We start from the raw sequence: 16257 nt of genomic DNA on the forward strand, positions 1-16257 counted from the left end.
TTAGCTATCGTGTAAATCCAGAAGCAATACCCAAGGCCTTTCTGATTTAAATTGTGCTGATTTAAATGGACATAAGACAATTAAGAAATATTCCATTTCATGCACACCTGAGTAGGTGGACCAAGATTCATATTATAATTTTAATAATACATGCTAAACAAAAACCTGGTAAACAATTGCCTTAGGATATATTTGTCTTCCAAAGTTGGGAATTCTAAAAAGGATTCCTTTTCTTTCAGATCATAAGCCAAACCTCATCAATGGCCTATGGATTCCCAACAAAGTCTTACATGCCAGAGTCCCAGTAAGAACCAGCCAAGGAGATATGAGTAACTTTGCCACAAAGAGTTAGTTCATGCCCAGGAACAGCACCATGGAAACCTGTGATGGCAGCTTAGGAAGGATTCCTCAACAGAGTTCTTTTGGGAGTTCCCCATTGAATAGGCCATTCGTTTGTTCCTACATCTATAAGCAAACTATATCCATGTCAGTATCTATTAATTCTGTTTCCTAACATGATCGCTGGTGGTAGATAAATGCATGGCCATTTAAATAAACAAAGGGATGGTGTATTCCCGGAAAGGTGAAGAAGGCAATTCACTGAATTAGAACATAGCTATTCATTTAGAAGCTTAATAAGAATCTATGCAATTGAAAATATGTATCTTGAATTTTCCATGAAAATTAGATGGCAATTCACTTAGGGGCTGTTTCTGGAATTTTCTATGTTACATTGATCATATTCATGTTCCGTTCATTACTTCTTAATTCAAAATGTGTTGCACTGATTTTTTAAAAGCATGCTAGTGTTGTACATACCTACAAGGCTAAATACATAATACTGGGAAGGACAAATTAAATTAAAATAAAACTAATTATATTTCAAGTGAACAGTATAACTACACTAAAGGAAAGGAAGATAGGAAGAAAAGAAAGAAAAAAGGAGGGAGGGAGAGAAGGAAGGAAATGAGGCAAGTTATCATCCAAGTTACTTATAAACTCAGCATTTGATGGTATCTGTTAAGGCTTAGGCAGTGGGGAATGAGAGAAACAAACTAATCCTAAATTTTGTTTTTTAGTTGATTTATTAATTGTAGTGGTATGGGCAATGTCAAGAAATCCTGAAACTATTTTAGATTCATTCTTGGATGTAGCACATAAGTTACTGACATCACTGGGAGCAAGAGTCCAACCACAGAAGAAGGAACATGGAAACACCAAATGCGGGAAGTCAGGAAACAATGATGTCAATATGGCGGTACCACTGTGAACTCATATTTTCTAAAATACGCATATATGCATGTCTATGTGCACATGTATTTTTGCAGATTTGCATTCACTGTGTGGATGACTTGGGTTTTATCAAAAGGAGTAGATATGAGGAGTCCGTACCTAAGGTCATGTCCAAGAGGTTGTGAATACCAAGCTACCAGGGACAAGGATGGGTGAAAAACACAGAGGAACTTTCTTCAGTTCAGTGTGGGTGTATTTATAGATACATATGCAGGTGTATGTGTAGATACTTGAATATATTTCCTATCTTTGTCTGCTGAAAGGATCAGGAAACAAATATACTTGAGGCGCATCAAGCACACCAACCACCCAGATTTGGGGCGATAATATCATTTGTGACTAAATGAAGACCGAAGGGCTGATTCTGGGGCTGGGGAATGGTAGGTATCAACTGTGCCTGGAATGTCCTGTTATGGCAGAAAGTAAGGAAGAGCCAACAAAACAAAACAAAACACCCCAAACCCACAAAAACAAAAACACCTGAAAATGTCACAGTATGACAAAGACCAGCTTCGTGGGACTCACACAGGCTCCCAAAGTGGGACAGTCTGAGCACCAAAATAATTAAGTAAAGTAATTATAAACTTTTGGAAAAACAGAAACTCGTGGGTCCTTACCAATAAGGAAGAAAGGAAGGGAGGGAGGAAAGAAGGAAGGATGAGTCGAAGGAAAGGAGAGAGAAAAGGAAGGGAGAAAGGAAAATGAAAGGGAAAAAAAGGGGAAGAAGGAAAAGAACAAAAAGAATTCTGACTCGAAATGTAGAGCAAGTGCTGGAGGTGGAAAATAATCATTCTGTAACTCCTGCAGGGAAGACTGGATGAGGAGACAATCTTCAAAGGATGCTAAATCTAGAGAGAACTTCTTGTGAGATACGGCTTATTTTCATGGTCTTAATGTCTCTCCACAGACAGCTTAGTAGTGACAAGGGAGAAAATATACTCTTCATGCAGAGGGGAAACTGGACTGAGAGTTGACCAAGTGGTTACATTAAATCACCACCGGTCAAGGGCAGGGACGTCCTGAGCCTTCACCTGGGGTACTGGAAGGAGGCCACAATGACACCTATGCAATATTCTACCCCCAAATGCAAAATCTGACTTTAATCATAAGAAAGCATCAAACACAAATGAGTGACTCTATAGTGACAAAAGGTGGGAGGTTTATAGATTTCAAAAATGTCAATGTCATGAAGACCCAAAAAAAAAAAAAAAAAAGTCGATAGAAATGTTTCAGATGAAAGAAAGCTAAAGAGACCTGAGAACTATATGTGGTGTCTGACCCCAGGCTGCACACTGTGCTGGAGGGGAAATGCTATAAAAGACACCACTGGGTCAACCTTCTAAACTGAAGTATGGAGGACAGAACAGATGAAATATATTGCATCCAAGCAACATTTATTGAAGTTGGTAGCTCTTTGTTATGTAAGGAGATATCGTTATTTTTAGAAAATGCATACTTGAGTAGTTAGGAGTAAACAGCCAGTTTGTATTTAAGTTTTGCTTAACTGGTTATGGAGAAAAAAATAGTCATGAAAATGTCAAAGGAAATGAGATACAATGTTCATAAGAGTAAAGATATATCAGTGTTCTTAGTACTTTTTTTTTTTTATTAATTTATTTGAGAGAGAGAGAGAGGGAGAGAGAGAGCATGAGGGGTGGGGTCAGAGGGAGAGGGACAAGCAGACTCCACACTGAGCGTGGAGCCAATATGGGGCTCAATGCCACAACTCTGAGATCATGACCTGAACCCAAACCAAGAGTTGTTTGTTTAATTGAGTGAGAAACCCAGGAGCCCCAGTACTGTATTTATTTTTTATTTTTTATTTTTTTTTTTTATTTTTTTTTTTTATTTTTTTTTATTTTTTATTTTTTATAAACATATATTTTTTATATACATATATTTTTATCCCCAGGTCTGTGAATCACCAGGTTTTATTTAGGTTTTATTTTTTTATTTGAAATTACTTCTAAATAAAATTTAACAAAATGTGTTACACCATACTTTTGTTTCTATCCTTTCTTCATCCACTGAAGTTTAGGACTTGCAACTTTACATCCTGAAGCATCTAATATAATCCCACAGGATTTATTTTGCTCAAAAAATATGCTCTCAGATAACTCTCAAGCTTTGCAATAGCCTGAAGGTCCAGGAAAAATAAACGCCTTAGTTGACAGCATTGGCCCATTTGCCCCAAAAGGCTTTTCTAGCTCTATCAACTACCATATGGATTCAAGAAGCAAAACAAAACTTCTCTGTCCCTGAACACTGGTCTGTGTAGCCCCATCAGAGCCCTTCTGCCTTGTATGAATGCTCCCCCACATATTTTATCATTTTTATCACCCTCTCTTTACAGCCTAGTTCAAATATAATCTACTGCTTTAAGCGATCCTTGAAACCAGGGTCCTCAACTTCTCTTCTGAACCCCAAGAACATGAGTTGCTTACATCAACCATCCAGCCCATCATCTACTGCCCTAGACTCTCAGTTCTTGTTAAAGTTTTAGATGTGTGTCTGTCTTCATGACACAATGTTGTATCTGGGAAAGTATTTGTCCTTGAATCATACCCTTATTAGGATATTAATGAATATAAAATAATGGACCATGAGTCGAAAAACAAATCAAAAACAACAATATAAACAAGCTTAGGTCCTCTTCTAACTTCTGGCAACAGTGGCATTTCAAAGACACAGAAGTCACCAAACCCCTCTGAACCTCAGTTTCCTCATCTATAAAATGAGGGTGCATACGTCTGGTCTATTTCATTGCACTGTGTGAGATTTAAGACACACTGAGGGACTGATGAACGTTCCTCTGTGGTTTTCACCTGTCCCTGTCCCCGGGAGCTAGGTATTCACAACCTCTTGCACATGATCTTTGACACTAACTCTTCATTTCTCCTCCTTTTGATAAAACCCAAATTATCCCAACGACGGATGCTAATCTACAAAAATGATTCATTCTTCTTCTAAGAGTCGTCCTTGACCTAAACCAGCTGAACTTCAGTTGACACTCCTGCCAAAGCCCGACAAAAATTCTGCTTTCCTTCCTTAAGTTCACACGGTTCCTTAAAGCCTTCTCATGTTTGGCAATTTTGATTAAGGGCTTATGTTAACAACTTTCTGATTGAATTTCTTCCTCAGGTAACAAAATGATACAACATAGTAGTGGTTTCTAAGTGCTAATCCACGAACCAGCTGCATGAGAGTCCCCTCTAAAGAGATTTTCAACAAACAAATAAAAAGCCCCCCAAACCTAAAACAAAACAACAACAACAAAAGGAAAAGAAAACCAATTACTGGGCTCCTCCTAGACTTTCTCTGATGTCAGGCCAGGAACTGGTCCTTTTAAAGCCCTTCAGGTGCTTCTGAAATTAAACTGCACCTACATGTAGAAAAAAGTTCTGGAGAGCCATAAAGGGCTATTGAAATGTAAGATAGTCAAGATAGCTAAAATTTGGTAGTTTGGTTCATTTGAATTCAGAAACAATTCTCTCAAAAGTTAAAATCCCACACATGTTATTTCCACATTGATATAATCAACCGATCTCTGATCATGGGAACCCCTCAGGGCTGAATGTAGGACACACTTCCCTGCTGCACAAGGACTATCTTGTGTCTTGTTCTAAAATAATTAATAATTTTAGAGATGTTATCTTAAAAAAAAAAAAAGAGTTAATATCCCAGCGGGTCATATGCTTGGAGTTATTTTCAGCAGAAAGAACAAAGGTGCACCAATTCCTCTTTCTTTTGGTTTCCCTAAGTCTCTGGGGTGGATTTTACACAGTTCACCTCAGTGAGGAATCTGCATACCAAGGATTGAACATGGCATCTTTAATATTAAAGTTTAACCGACTGAGGTAAATAGATCAGAAATGATCTATTACAGCTTATAATGAAAAAGTGGTTCACCCGACAGAATGCCAGCATATCTATCAATTTCCCCAGACACTAAAAAGTGTAACTTGCTGCTGTTCATCGCCCAAATATATAAAAAACAAAGAAATTGAACAGAAATTGGCATGTAAACAATGACTTCAATATTTTATAAGGCCCTAAGATATTTATCAAGCCGCAGCACTGAAATATATGACATCTTCTTGAATTATTAAACAGGAATGAACATGACATGAAAGTATTGCTCATTTGAGAGAAAAAAAAAACATTTAACATGGTGCTTACTGAATGGCACTGTTGCTGGAAAAATTGGAACAAAAAAATGAACTGTGTGTATCAGCATCAAGTTGTGTGGTTGGTTTTCACAGTTCCCTGTAAGAAACGGGAAGGACTAAAGCTTCAGCAAAAGAAAAAGCAATGGAAACAGGGAAATTTACCTGTCATGGCCTGTTGGTCATCCACGGTTAACTTTAAACTTTTTCCCCGACGGACCACACGCACCGTGTGCCATTCGTTATCATTGAGGTTATAGCCGGCAAAAAGGGTCTCGGGACCTTTGCCTGTAGAATATGCCAAACAGTCGTTATGGACACTCAGAATCAGTCAAGCAAATGAACCTCACAGAGAGTGAGAGAAAGAGACAAAGTAAGGGGTGGGGGGGAGCACAGGAGAGGGAGGAGAGACAAGAGAGAAAGAAATGAGAGAGAGGTGAGAGAGAGAGAGAGAGAGAGAGAAAGAGAGAGAGAGAGAGAGGAGAGACTGGCTGGATCAATTTTCAAGCCCATTAGAGTCAGAGCAAGCAAGGAAAATGACAAGTTAACAGACATTCAGGTGTGACACTTTAAGAAGATCTTTAACATTATGCATTGATCAGACAAGGGAATGAACCTTGTTGTCATAAATAGGCACAGTCAATACAGCATCGGGAAGCGTCCCAAATTTGCACACACTTGCTTGTTGTTGTTACTGTGGCGGTTATTGTTTTTCCCAAGGAATTCTCTGATCTTTGCAGTTATGGCTTTCTGACTAATGAAGCTGACAGCAGTGTTGTAGCCTCTGACTTCGGGAAGAGAGCAGATCCTAAGCTTCCGGTGCAGCAACTAGCTGATTAGATCCCGGTGAGGAGACTGCCTCGGGCACCGAGTTGTGTGATGACTGCTCTTCAGTCCTGTATCACGTACTTCCGATGTCCCCCCAGTTCTTAGGTTTATAGAATGTTGTGTCTAAAACCTAAGTCCAGTGGAGTGGATTTAGATAAAGGTATTGACTTGTGGGAAATGAGGAAAAATGTCACTGCCGATAAAGGTCCAAAGTGAGTTTGAATAGCGCTAGTGGGTAGGGATTCCCAGCTGAGGACCAAGAGAGAAAAGGCAGAAATGGAACCACCTGGGAAAGAAGCTGCCGGTGAATCTATGTAAATCCATACAAATCAATTACAAATGGATTTACATGGGCTTAGAATAGACAAATCATTTCAGAAAGTTGTTTTATGGAAATCACTGAAAGGACAAAGTTAAACAAACATCCCTCTTCTATTTAAAAACAAAGCAATGAAAAAAATTAATATGCCTGGAAATTTTTTAATTAAAAAAGTATTTCCAAAAATCTGACACTATGACTCACTGGAAAAAGTAAAGTCTTTAAAGATTCGTTATTTGGGGATGGATTTGCCTCTCCGCGCCCTCGTTTTCCAAGTACTGAAAAGTGTTGGTATGCTAAAATAATGGAAGACATGGCATCATTGAGTTTCATGACTTTCAGCTGACTCAGGATCAGTCTTGGGTTCATAATTTCTTCAACCAAATTCTACCGGCAAAACCAATCAATGTCCAAGACTCATAAGAGGACATAGAAAAGGTCAATAAGAAGGAGAAAGAGAAAAAAAAAAGGAAAAGGGAAGGAAAGGAAAGGAAAGGAAAGAAAAAAGAAAAGAGGAAATAAAAAAGAAAAGAGAAAAAGAGAAAAGAAAAGAAAAAAAGAAAGTAATAGAATCAAGTAGAAGAACCTCCATAGTCTCTCCAACAACATCATTGTTTGCTTTGGGTACTGCTGGCTATCCTGAGTTCTCTCTTAGGATGTAACAGGTACAAGTTCTGCCTTCTGTGGTTGGGGTTTCTCTGGGGCTTAAAACAAACAGGTAAGGCAAGCTAAATTTTTCAGGACGAACTATTTTATCTCTTTAAAAGAAACCATCATTAAGATTAGAAATAATCTCTTTTTGTTTCTTTAGAAAAGTTAAATTATACATCCGGATACATGAATAAAAACGAGTCTAGACAGAACAGTTTTTAGAGATTGATCAGTAAAAAACTAGAGGAAGCCTCTTAGTTCAGCAACTGCAAAAAAAAAAAAAAAAAAAAAAAAAAAAAGCTTTGAGACTAAATGTTGAAAGCAAGTTCCATGATCAAAGGGACTCTTTCTAGTTTCAACAGCGAAGAAAGCAGCGCTTTAATAACTCTGCAGAATCTTAGCATCCTACTGGCAGTGAGGGTCATTCTTAGTTTTGATCTTTGAAAAAAGAATATATCATGTTAAAGCTATTTTTATAGGGAAGACTTTTTCTCTTAGAAATATGTGCTTTTGAAGCATCTCCACTCCCATTCTCTTAATTTTAAAAGTGTTTTGTCAAGAAAAAGAAGCTTAGGGGTGATCTCATCATTATACCCCATTCTGGGCTTCATCTTGCTCTCAAGTCATAATGCTTAATCTATAAAACAACTATTTCCATAACAACAGGCACAAAATACAATTAAAAATAACCCTTTGGTTCATAAAAATCTCTGTGGGCCAACTTGAAGCTCCTTTCTTGCATTATTGAAAATGTGAAGAGATTGATTTTGGAAGATAAGGTTTTTAAAAATGCACTTAATATTCTCAGTTCAAAACAGGGCTATCTATGCAACATGGAGTGTAATGAATAGTACCCTGAACAAGGAGTTAAAAATTGTGGTCAGTAGCCCTTGATTTGCTAGGAAGAAAGAAGTTGGGGGCCAGTAAATGCTTATTATGTGCCAGGCATTTTATCTGTTAATTTATGTCATCTTTACACTGCTATCATTTTGCAGCTATGGAACTGAAGGCCTAGGAAGCTAAAACTTCTTGCCTCAAGGTCACACAGCTAAAACGTGATAGAAAAGTGTTCCATCCTTCGTTTAAGGGACTCAAAGCCTGCATGCTCCCCCCCCCCCCCCCCGCACTAGCCTGCCTCCCAGCTATATGACCTTTGGCTAGAAACAAACTTTTCAGTTGCCCTACATCTAAACAAAGGAAAGCTGCTCTGTTATGACTTCCAGCTTGCTCTACAGAATGATGACAATGCTAGGAAATCTTACACAAGTTTTCCGTAAGTCATGGTAGATGGAAAACTCTAAATAGCACATCATACCTCTAAAGGTGCTAAAGATATGATAGAGAAGAAGGGCCATCATTTTGGGACTGAATCCACATAATTAGCAATTAAAAAAAAATTAATTTAGGGGCGCCTGGGTGGCTCAGAGGGTTAAAGCCTCTGTCTTCAGCTCAGATCATGATCCCAGAGTCCTGGGATCGAGCCCCACATCGGGCTCTCTGCTCAGCGGGGAGCCTGCTTTCCTCTCTCTCTCTTCCTGCCTCTCTGCCTAGAATAGAAAAGTGTTCCATCCTTCGTTTAAGGGACTCAAAGCCTGCCTACTTGTAATCTCTGTCTGTCAAATAAGTCAATAAAATCTTAAAAAAAAAAAAAAGATTTTATTGATTTATTTGAGAGAGAAGGAACACGAGCACAGCCGAAAGAGAAGCAGACTCCCAGCCGAGCAGGGAACCCAATACGGGACTCGATCCTAGGACTCTGGGATTTTGACCTGAGTTGAAGGCAGGCACATAACCAACTGAGCCACTCAGGCCCCCCTCATAATCAGCAATTTGCTAACACATTTAGCTTCTGGTGGTCTCAACAGCACAACGGAAGGTGGGAGATAGTGTAGACATCTCTGCAATGCCTTAGAGGTCTCACATTCCCACATCTAAAACCTATGAGATTTCCTCTTCTTTTGAGGATATCAAGATATTGGCAGTAGCATCTTTCTCCCAGCATTAATATGAGTGTTATTGGCTGAATGTTCATTTGTTGAAGCCCTAATCTCTCATGTGATGATGTTTGGAAGGAGGTGGGGCCTTTGATAGGTAATTAGGCTTAGATGAGGTCATGAGGGTAAAGCCTCAGGACAGGACTGATGACCTTATAAGAAGAGATATCAGAGCTCTTTCTCTCTTTCATGTAAGGACACAGAAAGAAGGTGGCCCCATCTGCAAGCCAGGAAGAGAGCTCTCACTGAGAGCCAAGCCTGCCAACAGCGACCTTGGATTTAGAGTCAAAGAACTATGAGAAATAAATGTTTGTCATTCAAGTTACACAGTCCATGGCATTTTGTTATAGGAGTCAAAGCAGACTTAGTAAGCAATATTTCAAAGATTTTTAAGACAGCCAATAACATTGTTACTATTTTAAAGATAACCATTCCTTATATTTTGAAGGGAGTTAAAATTTGTAATTTTATACTTGATTTTTACTGTAACCTATTATTTAAGTCATAGAGATTTTTTCCCCATATTTTAGTTAAGAAAGAATATTTAGAAATGTTGAATCTATTATTGTAAGACTCAGAGTCAGTAAGGAATGGAATTAAGACTGAGATCTTGAAGTCTTCCACACCCCTTCTAGTGTCCTTTCCGCAGGCCCCAAAATGATCTGCAGAGAGTGGCTGAATGACAGTAGCTAATATTTAACCGGGTTACAAGTCACCTCTATGGATAACGCTGTGTTAGAGAATTTTAGGACTAGAAGGGATGTGGGAGGAAGAGCAGCCCACGGAGTCATCTACAAACAAACACCCCGAGGTCCGAAGCAATTAGATGATGTTCTTCTATTTAAATGAAGAGTCTAGTTCCGCAGACTGGCAGTAGAGTGAACTTTCTTTAGATTATTCTGCCATTATATTATGCTGAACTAGACTAAAGTTCTTGAAGAACACCAAGGTCTGACTCTACGATTTGGTCCGTGATTGTGATTTGTTCTGCATCTAGGATGAAAAGTAAGCAAGAATACATACTGCTTCCTAACAGTATTTAACAAGGCTTAAGCTACAGTTTAAGTGTTTTCTAGTTGGTGGTATTCACTAGGTTTTCTGGTGACTCTGTAGCTAAAATTCATTAATTTTCATTCATTTAAATAATTTAAAGTCATTCATTACAGGTGGAAGTAGAAACAATAAACATTTCAGTTTTCCTCAATCTAGTTCAACTTGATTGTCCTTTTATAACTTACCCATGTAAGAAGTTCAAGTGTCTTTACAATTTTACTCCTAAGAAAGATTAAAGATAACCTCAACTTGAGGCATAGGACAGAGATGAAAGGGTGTGTGTGGGAGTGAGAGCTGGAGTCAGTAGTTAGTCCAACAAATCCTTCTTTGAAATCTACTACTATAGAGCCTTGATTTAACCACGAGGACATATGCTTGATAAAAGATGATAGCTGTTTTTGACCAGATTAGTAACCACATTTGCTAGTTACTTTTCACCTTCATTTTCACTATAGGAGGGGATGGTGGAGAAAATTGGATTTTTTTCCCTAGGTCTGCCATCAACCAATTATGTTACCTTAAGTAAGTCATTTACCTTTTCTGTTCCTCATATTTCATCTGTAAAATGAGGATGCTTGGTAAGAACATAACAAAAATACGCTCCTATAAGCCAAGTTAAAAATTTTGTCATTCTTGGAAGAGAGCTAGCCTTGCACCATTTCCAACCTGATGGCACCAAGAAAGAGTATAATATTATATTGAAGCTCTCTAAATTCATGGGATTTAATTATTATCCCTGGCAATTTCATCATTTTTATTTTGACATGGGTAGGCAGAAGACAGAGAGAACTTTGCTGAGTTATTTTAGATCCAGAATTACTAAACTCAAATGAAACCAGTAAGAAAGACAATATTGATATATGCTAGCAAATGTGTTTATTAATATGTGTAGTCAAATTTTAAGGAGGAGAACTGTTTTTTGTCATCTTGGTATCACTCAGGAATTTAGCACTAAATATTCAGAAAATGGTCAGATGGGAGCAGGAAATACGTCATTATAGACCAGGATATACGTCATTATATACTAGGATATGCCCTTGCTTAATGGACAAGTTCACTTAGGAAATGAAATCACAGACCAGAAGGTTATATGGTGAAATAGTGATCTTTAAGAAACCCTTTCTTTTAACTACGGCAAATTATTCTCTCCTCTGTTTGAAGAATCAGATCAGGGCTGGGGAGTGTTGGAGACTCTGACCCAGTATCTCACTAAGCTTGCCTTATTCAGAGCAAATATAGTGTGCAATGTGAAAATCCAGAAGCTAAAGTGGGACAGTGATTTTATTATCATTTTTAAGTCAGTGGAATATTTTTTTCTACCTATAATCTTGCATAAAAAACATAAAAATGACATAGGGTGGGACTTGCCCCTGCTACTTAAAAAGCAAGTTAACTGGTCCCTGACACATCACCCAGAACACCTAGACTCTCCAGAATCTTCTAGATGGTTCATTTCTCCCTTCAGAAAAGGATGATTTTCTTTATCAGAAAACACCAGAAAGGTTTTCTAAAATCCTGTAGAAGTAACTATTTGCTTTTAAAATCAGATTTGATTAAAAAAAAAAAAAGATGTCACTTATGAATTTAAAAAAAACCCTATTCTTCCAGAAAAATATTGATTATGTATATGAAGGTTCAGAGCTCTTCACAGCTACTCTTGTTAGTCTATGTACATTATCCTCTTGCATGAGTTCTCAACACACCCTTAATTTCAAAGTCCAAATTTATAGGCTCTCTTCTGAAGATTTTGTAGACCCTTTCCTCCTAGGTCATCTGAGTTAAGGAACAGATGGCCTTTCTTTTTTTCCAGCCATTAAGAAACCAAGATTTAGGATTTGTGCTTGATTTGATCAACTAGATTATTTTCCTTCCTTTAACTTTTTCTTCTTTCTTTCCTTCCTTCTTCCTTCTTTTTCTTTTTCTTTCTTTTTCTTTTCATATTGGCTTTTCTCCACAATGATCTTTTTTTAAATATTGGGTCATGAATCAATAATTTATTTAATGAAGAAAAGAATAGCTTCTAAGAGATGAAAACATAATTAATCCAATTCTTCCTTTTTACAGATAGTTCCACGGGAGGTTAGTCTATATCTTCAACAAGATTAAATAAGCCTTTATTGACCAGTATCAGGTTTGTCTGCAAGCGTATTTTAAATTAATTTTCATACTTGTGATGTATTTTTTTAACTAAAATGCACATAGTAAAATGCACGTAATACCAACTTTAGATCCTTTTTGGAAGATAGTCTTGTGTGAAAACGTTTTGTGAAACCACTTATACTAGTTTTTGAATGTGGGGAAAAAATAATAAAGAACAATAGAGGAAAAATGAGACAAAGCTAAGGACTCCATGAAGCAATGTGGTCAAAGATGTTTAGTGGTCGAAAATGATAGCTGTCTTTGGAGCTAAAAGATGGATGTGGGTGGAGAAAAGCACGCCCATGCCAATTATACTTTGATTTTTAAAGCACTGAGATGTGTGGGCCACAAAGCGGAGATTCCAATATACCCTGCACGTCCTTATTTAACTCCAGTGGCATATTTTAAAGAAGCTAGCTACCTAAATGGACCATCTGTATCAGCCGCCCCATTTCTTAGTATAGTTCAAGCCAGTTGGTTCTGGACTTCCTTCATGTTGTCTTGAACATCAGATGTAAATAATTTCTATTTTTAACTTTATCTTGTTATTTGAATGGTTGATCTGCTCACTTAGTAAGTAAAGCCATTTATTGAGCATGGGGATTTTTTTGGATGCTTCTACGAAGCCATAACCTAGTAATGTGCATAGATGATAGGCAGGAAGGAATCCACTTAGTTTGCCTTCTGGAAATGATCCATCATACTTCCAGTTTATTAAGAACAATTGTGTTTTTTCAACCACAGCTGAAGATGGGCATTATGTGAATGTGTATCCTAAAGTTTCATAGTTTTTTTATTTAAAGAAAAAAATCTAGCATTACTTTACACATACAAATTGCTTATATTTATACATGAGTGTTCAGTTGTTCTTTAGATCATTAAACTGTCTTTAGCGCCCAGTAATTGAATTAAAAGTTACAGCACCATAGCATCTTAGAATTATGAATTTTAAAAACTGAATGGTCTATATTGTATCTGTTGTTTATCCTATTAAACTACTCCTATTCGTTCTGGATCATGTGGCACCCAGATCCTATTATTTTAGTTTAAAAATTATTTTATGCCAAACACTGATCTCAGCATGTGTATGTTCCAACTTACATTCGCAAGATGTTTACCTTCAAATAGATCAGGGGTCAAGACAATTTTTTTCTGTAACAGGTCAGATAGCAAATATATTTGGCTTTGAAGGATGTGGTTTGCCATTACAATTACTCAACACTGCCAGTATACTATGAAGGCAGCCACAGATTATATGTAAACAAATGAGTGTGACTTTGTTTCAATAAAATTATGTGTTAAAAGAGGCAGTCCCCTGGATGCTGTAGTTTTCAAGCCTCTCTAAAATACACATAAATAAATAGACAATTTTAAATCCCCTTACATCATAGACTTTTACATGGAATATTAAAGAAATAACTAATGAAAATATATTCAAGAACTTAAGTGTCAGGGGACATGAGTTTAAATACAATGTTACCATTAAATCTAGCATAATACAAATTATGTTCATTGAGTCTCCCTCTCACTGCTCCTGGTCTGAATTTTCTTGTCAGTAAAACAACATAACAAAAATGAAAGAAATTTAAAAAGCCTTTAAATGGCAGAAGTCAATTGCAAAGCCCCTCTTCTGCTCTGCTTTTTAAAAAGTAAACTCTATGCCCAACGTGAGGTTTAAACTCACAAACCCCAAGATCTAGAGACATATGCTCTCCCAAATGAGCCAGCCAGGTACCCGAAGACCCCTACACTTCTAAAATTTAGTTACCTTCCTTGGTTCTAAAGATTTAGAATAGCAGCCTTTATTAAAATGCATGATATCTGTGTGTGTGTATAAAATTAGGTGTCTACATATATCCACATTTCTGGATACTAACAAGTTTTATTTGGCAGTTGACTTTGAGGATGGTAACTGCTGGTGGGAGGCAGGACCCTGTGGGAAGCTGGAAATAAGGCTTGTCATTATGACAATAATGGGAAGAGAGAAAAGCAAGAGAAACAGAAGCTAGAGCCATGGTGCTTGATGCCTGAGTCAGGGCTCTCAGCAGCAGCCCTCTTACCTGTAAATGACGGGAGGATGTTTCTCAGGTCGTAATGATGACACCTCCAGCCTGCTATTTGATTTTACCTTTTTTTGGTTTTAAAATAATTATGTTAAAAAAATAACCTAACTTCCGCTTTAAAAAGGAGAGGAGGAGGAGGTGGTGGAAAGGGAGGGGGAGAAGGAGTAACTTCTCATTAAATGTTTCTGTGTGATCTTTATTCATGCCTAGATATTGGGCTGAGAGCAAAATTCTTTTGTTTTTATTTCTCATATGAATCAGTTAAGGAATTTAATTATAAATTAAAATCAGATGCATGAAAATTGTACTTCCAAATTCTTCTTCCGCTATTCCCTAACATTCCTAGGGGAAAGTCCAACAAAATAACTTGCAAGCCCAGGACAAATTGAAAATATGGGGCTGCTGTTCAGAATGAAGAATTTTCGGACAGTTATGCAGACCTTGAATTCAAGCACGATCCTTCTAAGCAAGGTGCCATGGGTAGCTACGCAAATTGCATGCTGTTGAAGCCAACCCTGATTAGAAGAATTAAGTCATGTGCTTATTTATTTTTAAAAGTTTCATTTCACTCTATTTTTAGAAATGTGCCAACAAGGCTGGAAGCAAAACACTTCATTTGTTCACTTAAGAGGCACAGCTGGATCACCTCCATATGGTCTGCACTTAATGGCAAGGCCTCTGGGGTATCAGAGAAGCTGGCTCAGAACCGTCTTACTGGCCAAGTCTGGTGCCTATCAGTCTGGTGCCCTGGGCTTGGTGACAGACAAATAATTATCCTAACAGTCATGAAGAGGAACTCCTTGCCAAGCCACTAAACTCCTCCCTCTTCACTATCTCTCCTCAACGTCTTCTCAGTTTAGTTGAGGATATGCCCTTGACAGCTATTCGGAATATCTTTATGAAGAGAGCAACTTGCCTTTTCTGTACAAGCAAGATGATATGTATAGACACATTTCTTTATACTAAAAATATTAAAAAATACCCTGCCTTAATTAAAAAATAATTGAGTAAATCATAGAATGTCAGACATTAAGCTTTCAGATGTTAGTTTTTCAAAAACGAATATGAACAACAGGAGAAAGGCATTTTATAAACTGATTTCTCTGGAAAAATAAAATAGTAACATGCTAATTAATTACATGGTATTTGTTTTGGCTAGATTGTTACTTAAATCTGCCCTGTGTTTTTTAAAAGTGCTTGAACTCTATATCCAGGTCTGGTGAGTGTGTTCTGGACTTAGGGGTTTGTTTTTTTATTTTATTTTTTTTAAGATTTTATTTATTTATTTGACAGACAGAGATCACAAGTAGGCAGAGAGGCAGGCAGAGAGAGAGAGAGAGAGAGAAGCAGGCTTCCTGCGGAGCAGAGAGCCTGATGCGGGGCTCGATCCTGGGACCCTGAGATCATGACCTGAGCCGAAGGCAGCAGCCCAAACCACTGAGCCACTGAGCCACCCAGGCGCCCCTTAGGGGTTTGGTTTTTATCCCAGCTCCGTATGTTACCAGCTGTGTGAACTTGCGTAACCTATTTAAGTTCTCTGGGCCTCAGTATTTATATCTGTAAAATAAGTTAGTAATGGAGATACATCATAACACAAATAGATTTAATTAATTAGAATAATTTAAAGTAATGCCTAGCACACAGTAAGCACTCTGTTATAATAATATTATTATTTTCACTATTAGATTATTACTATTTTTATATCTCCCCTTTGGTGATTTCAAATTTCAAGGAAAATATCAGACATCTAT

General features: G+C 37.5%; 1 protein-coding gene across 21 annotated transcripts in view; it reads right to left on the reverse strand.

Moving 5' to 3' along the window:
- Positions 1-16257, reverse strand: part of NRXN1 (neurexin 1) — a 1178968-nt gene that overhangs the window by 600301 nt on the left and 562410 nt on the right. For all 21 annotated transcript variants that reach the window (XM_059134785.1, XM_059134801.1, XM_059134774.1 and 18 more), the window contains one exon: positions 5625-5747. In XM_059134785.1, coding sequence (XP_058990768.1) covers positions 5625-5747 — 123 coding nt within the window. The remainder of the gene's footprint in view (positions 1-5624; positions 5748-16257) is intronic.

This window comes from Mustela lutreola, chromosome 9, assembly GCF_030435805.1.
Source record: "Mustela lutreola isolate mMusLut2 chromosome 9, mMusLut2.pri, whole genome shotgun sequence".
Lineage (NCBI taxonomy): Eukaryota > Metazoa > Chordata > Mammalia > Carnivora > Mustelidae > Mustela > Mustela lutreola.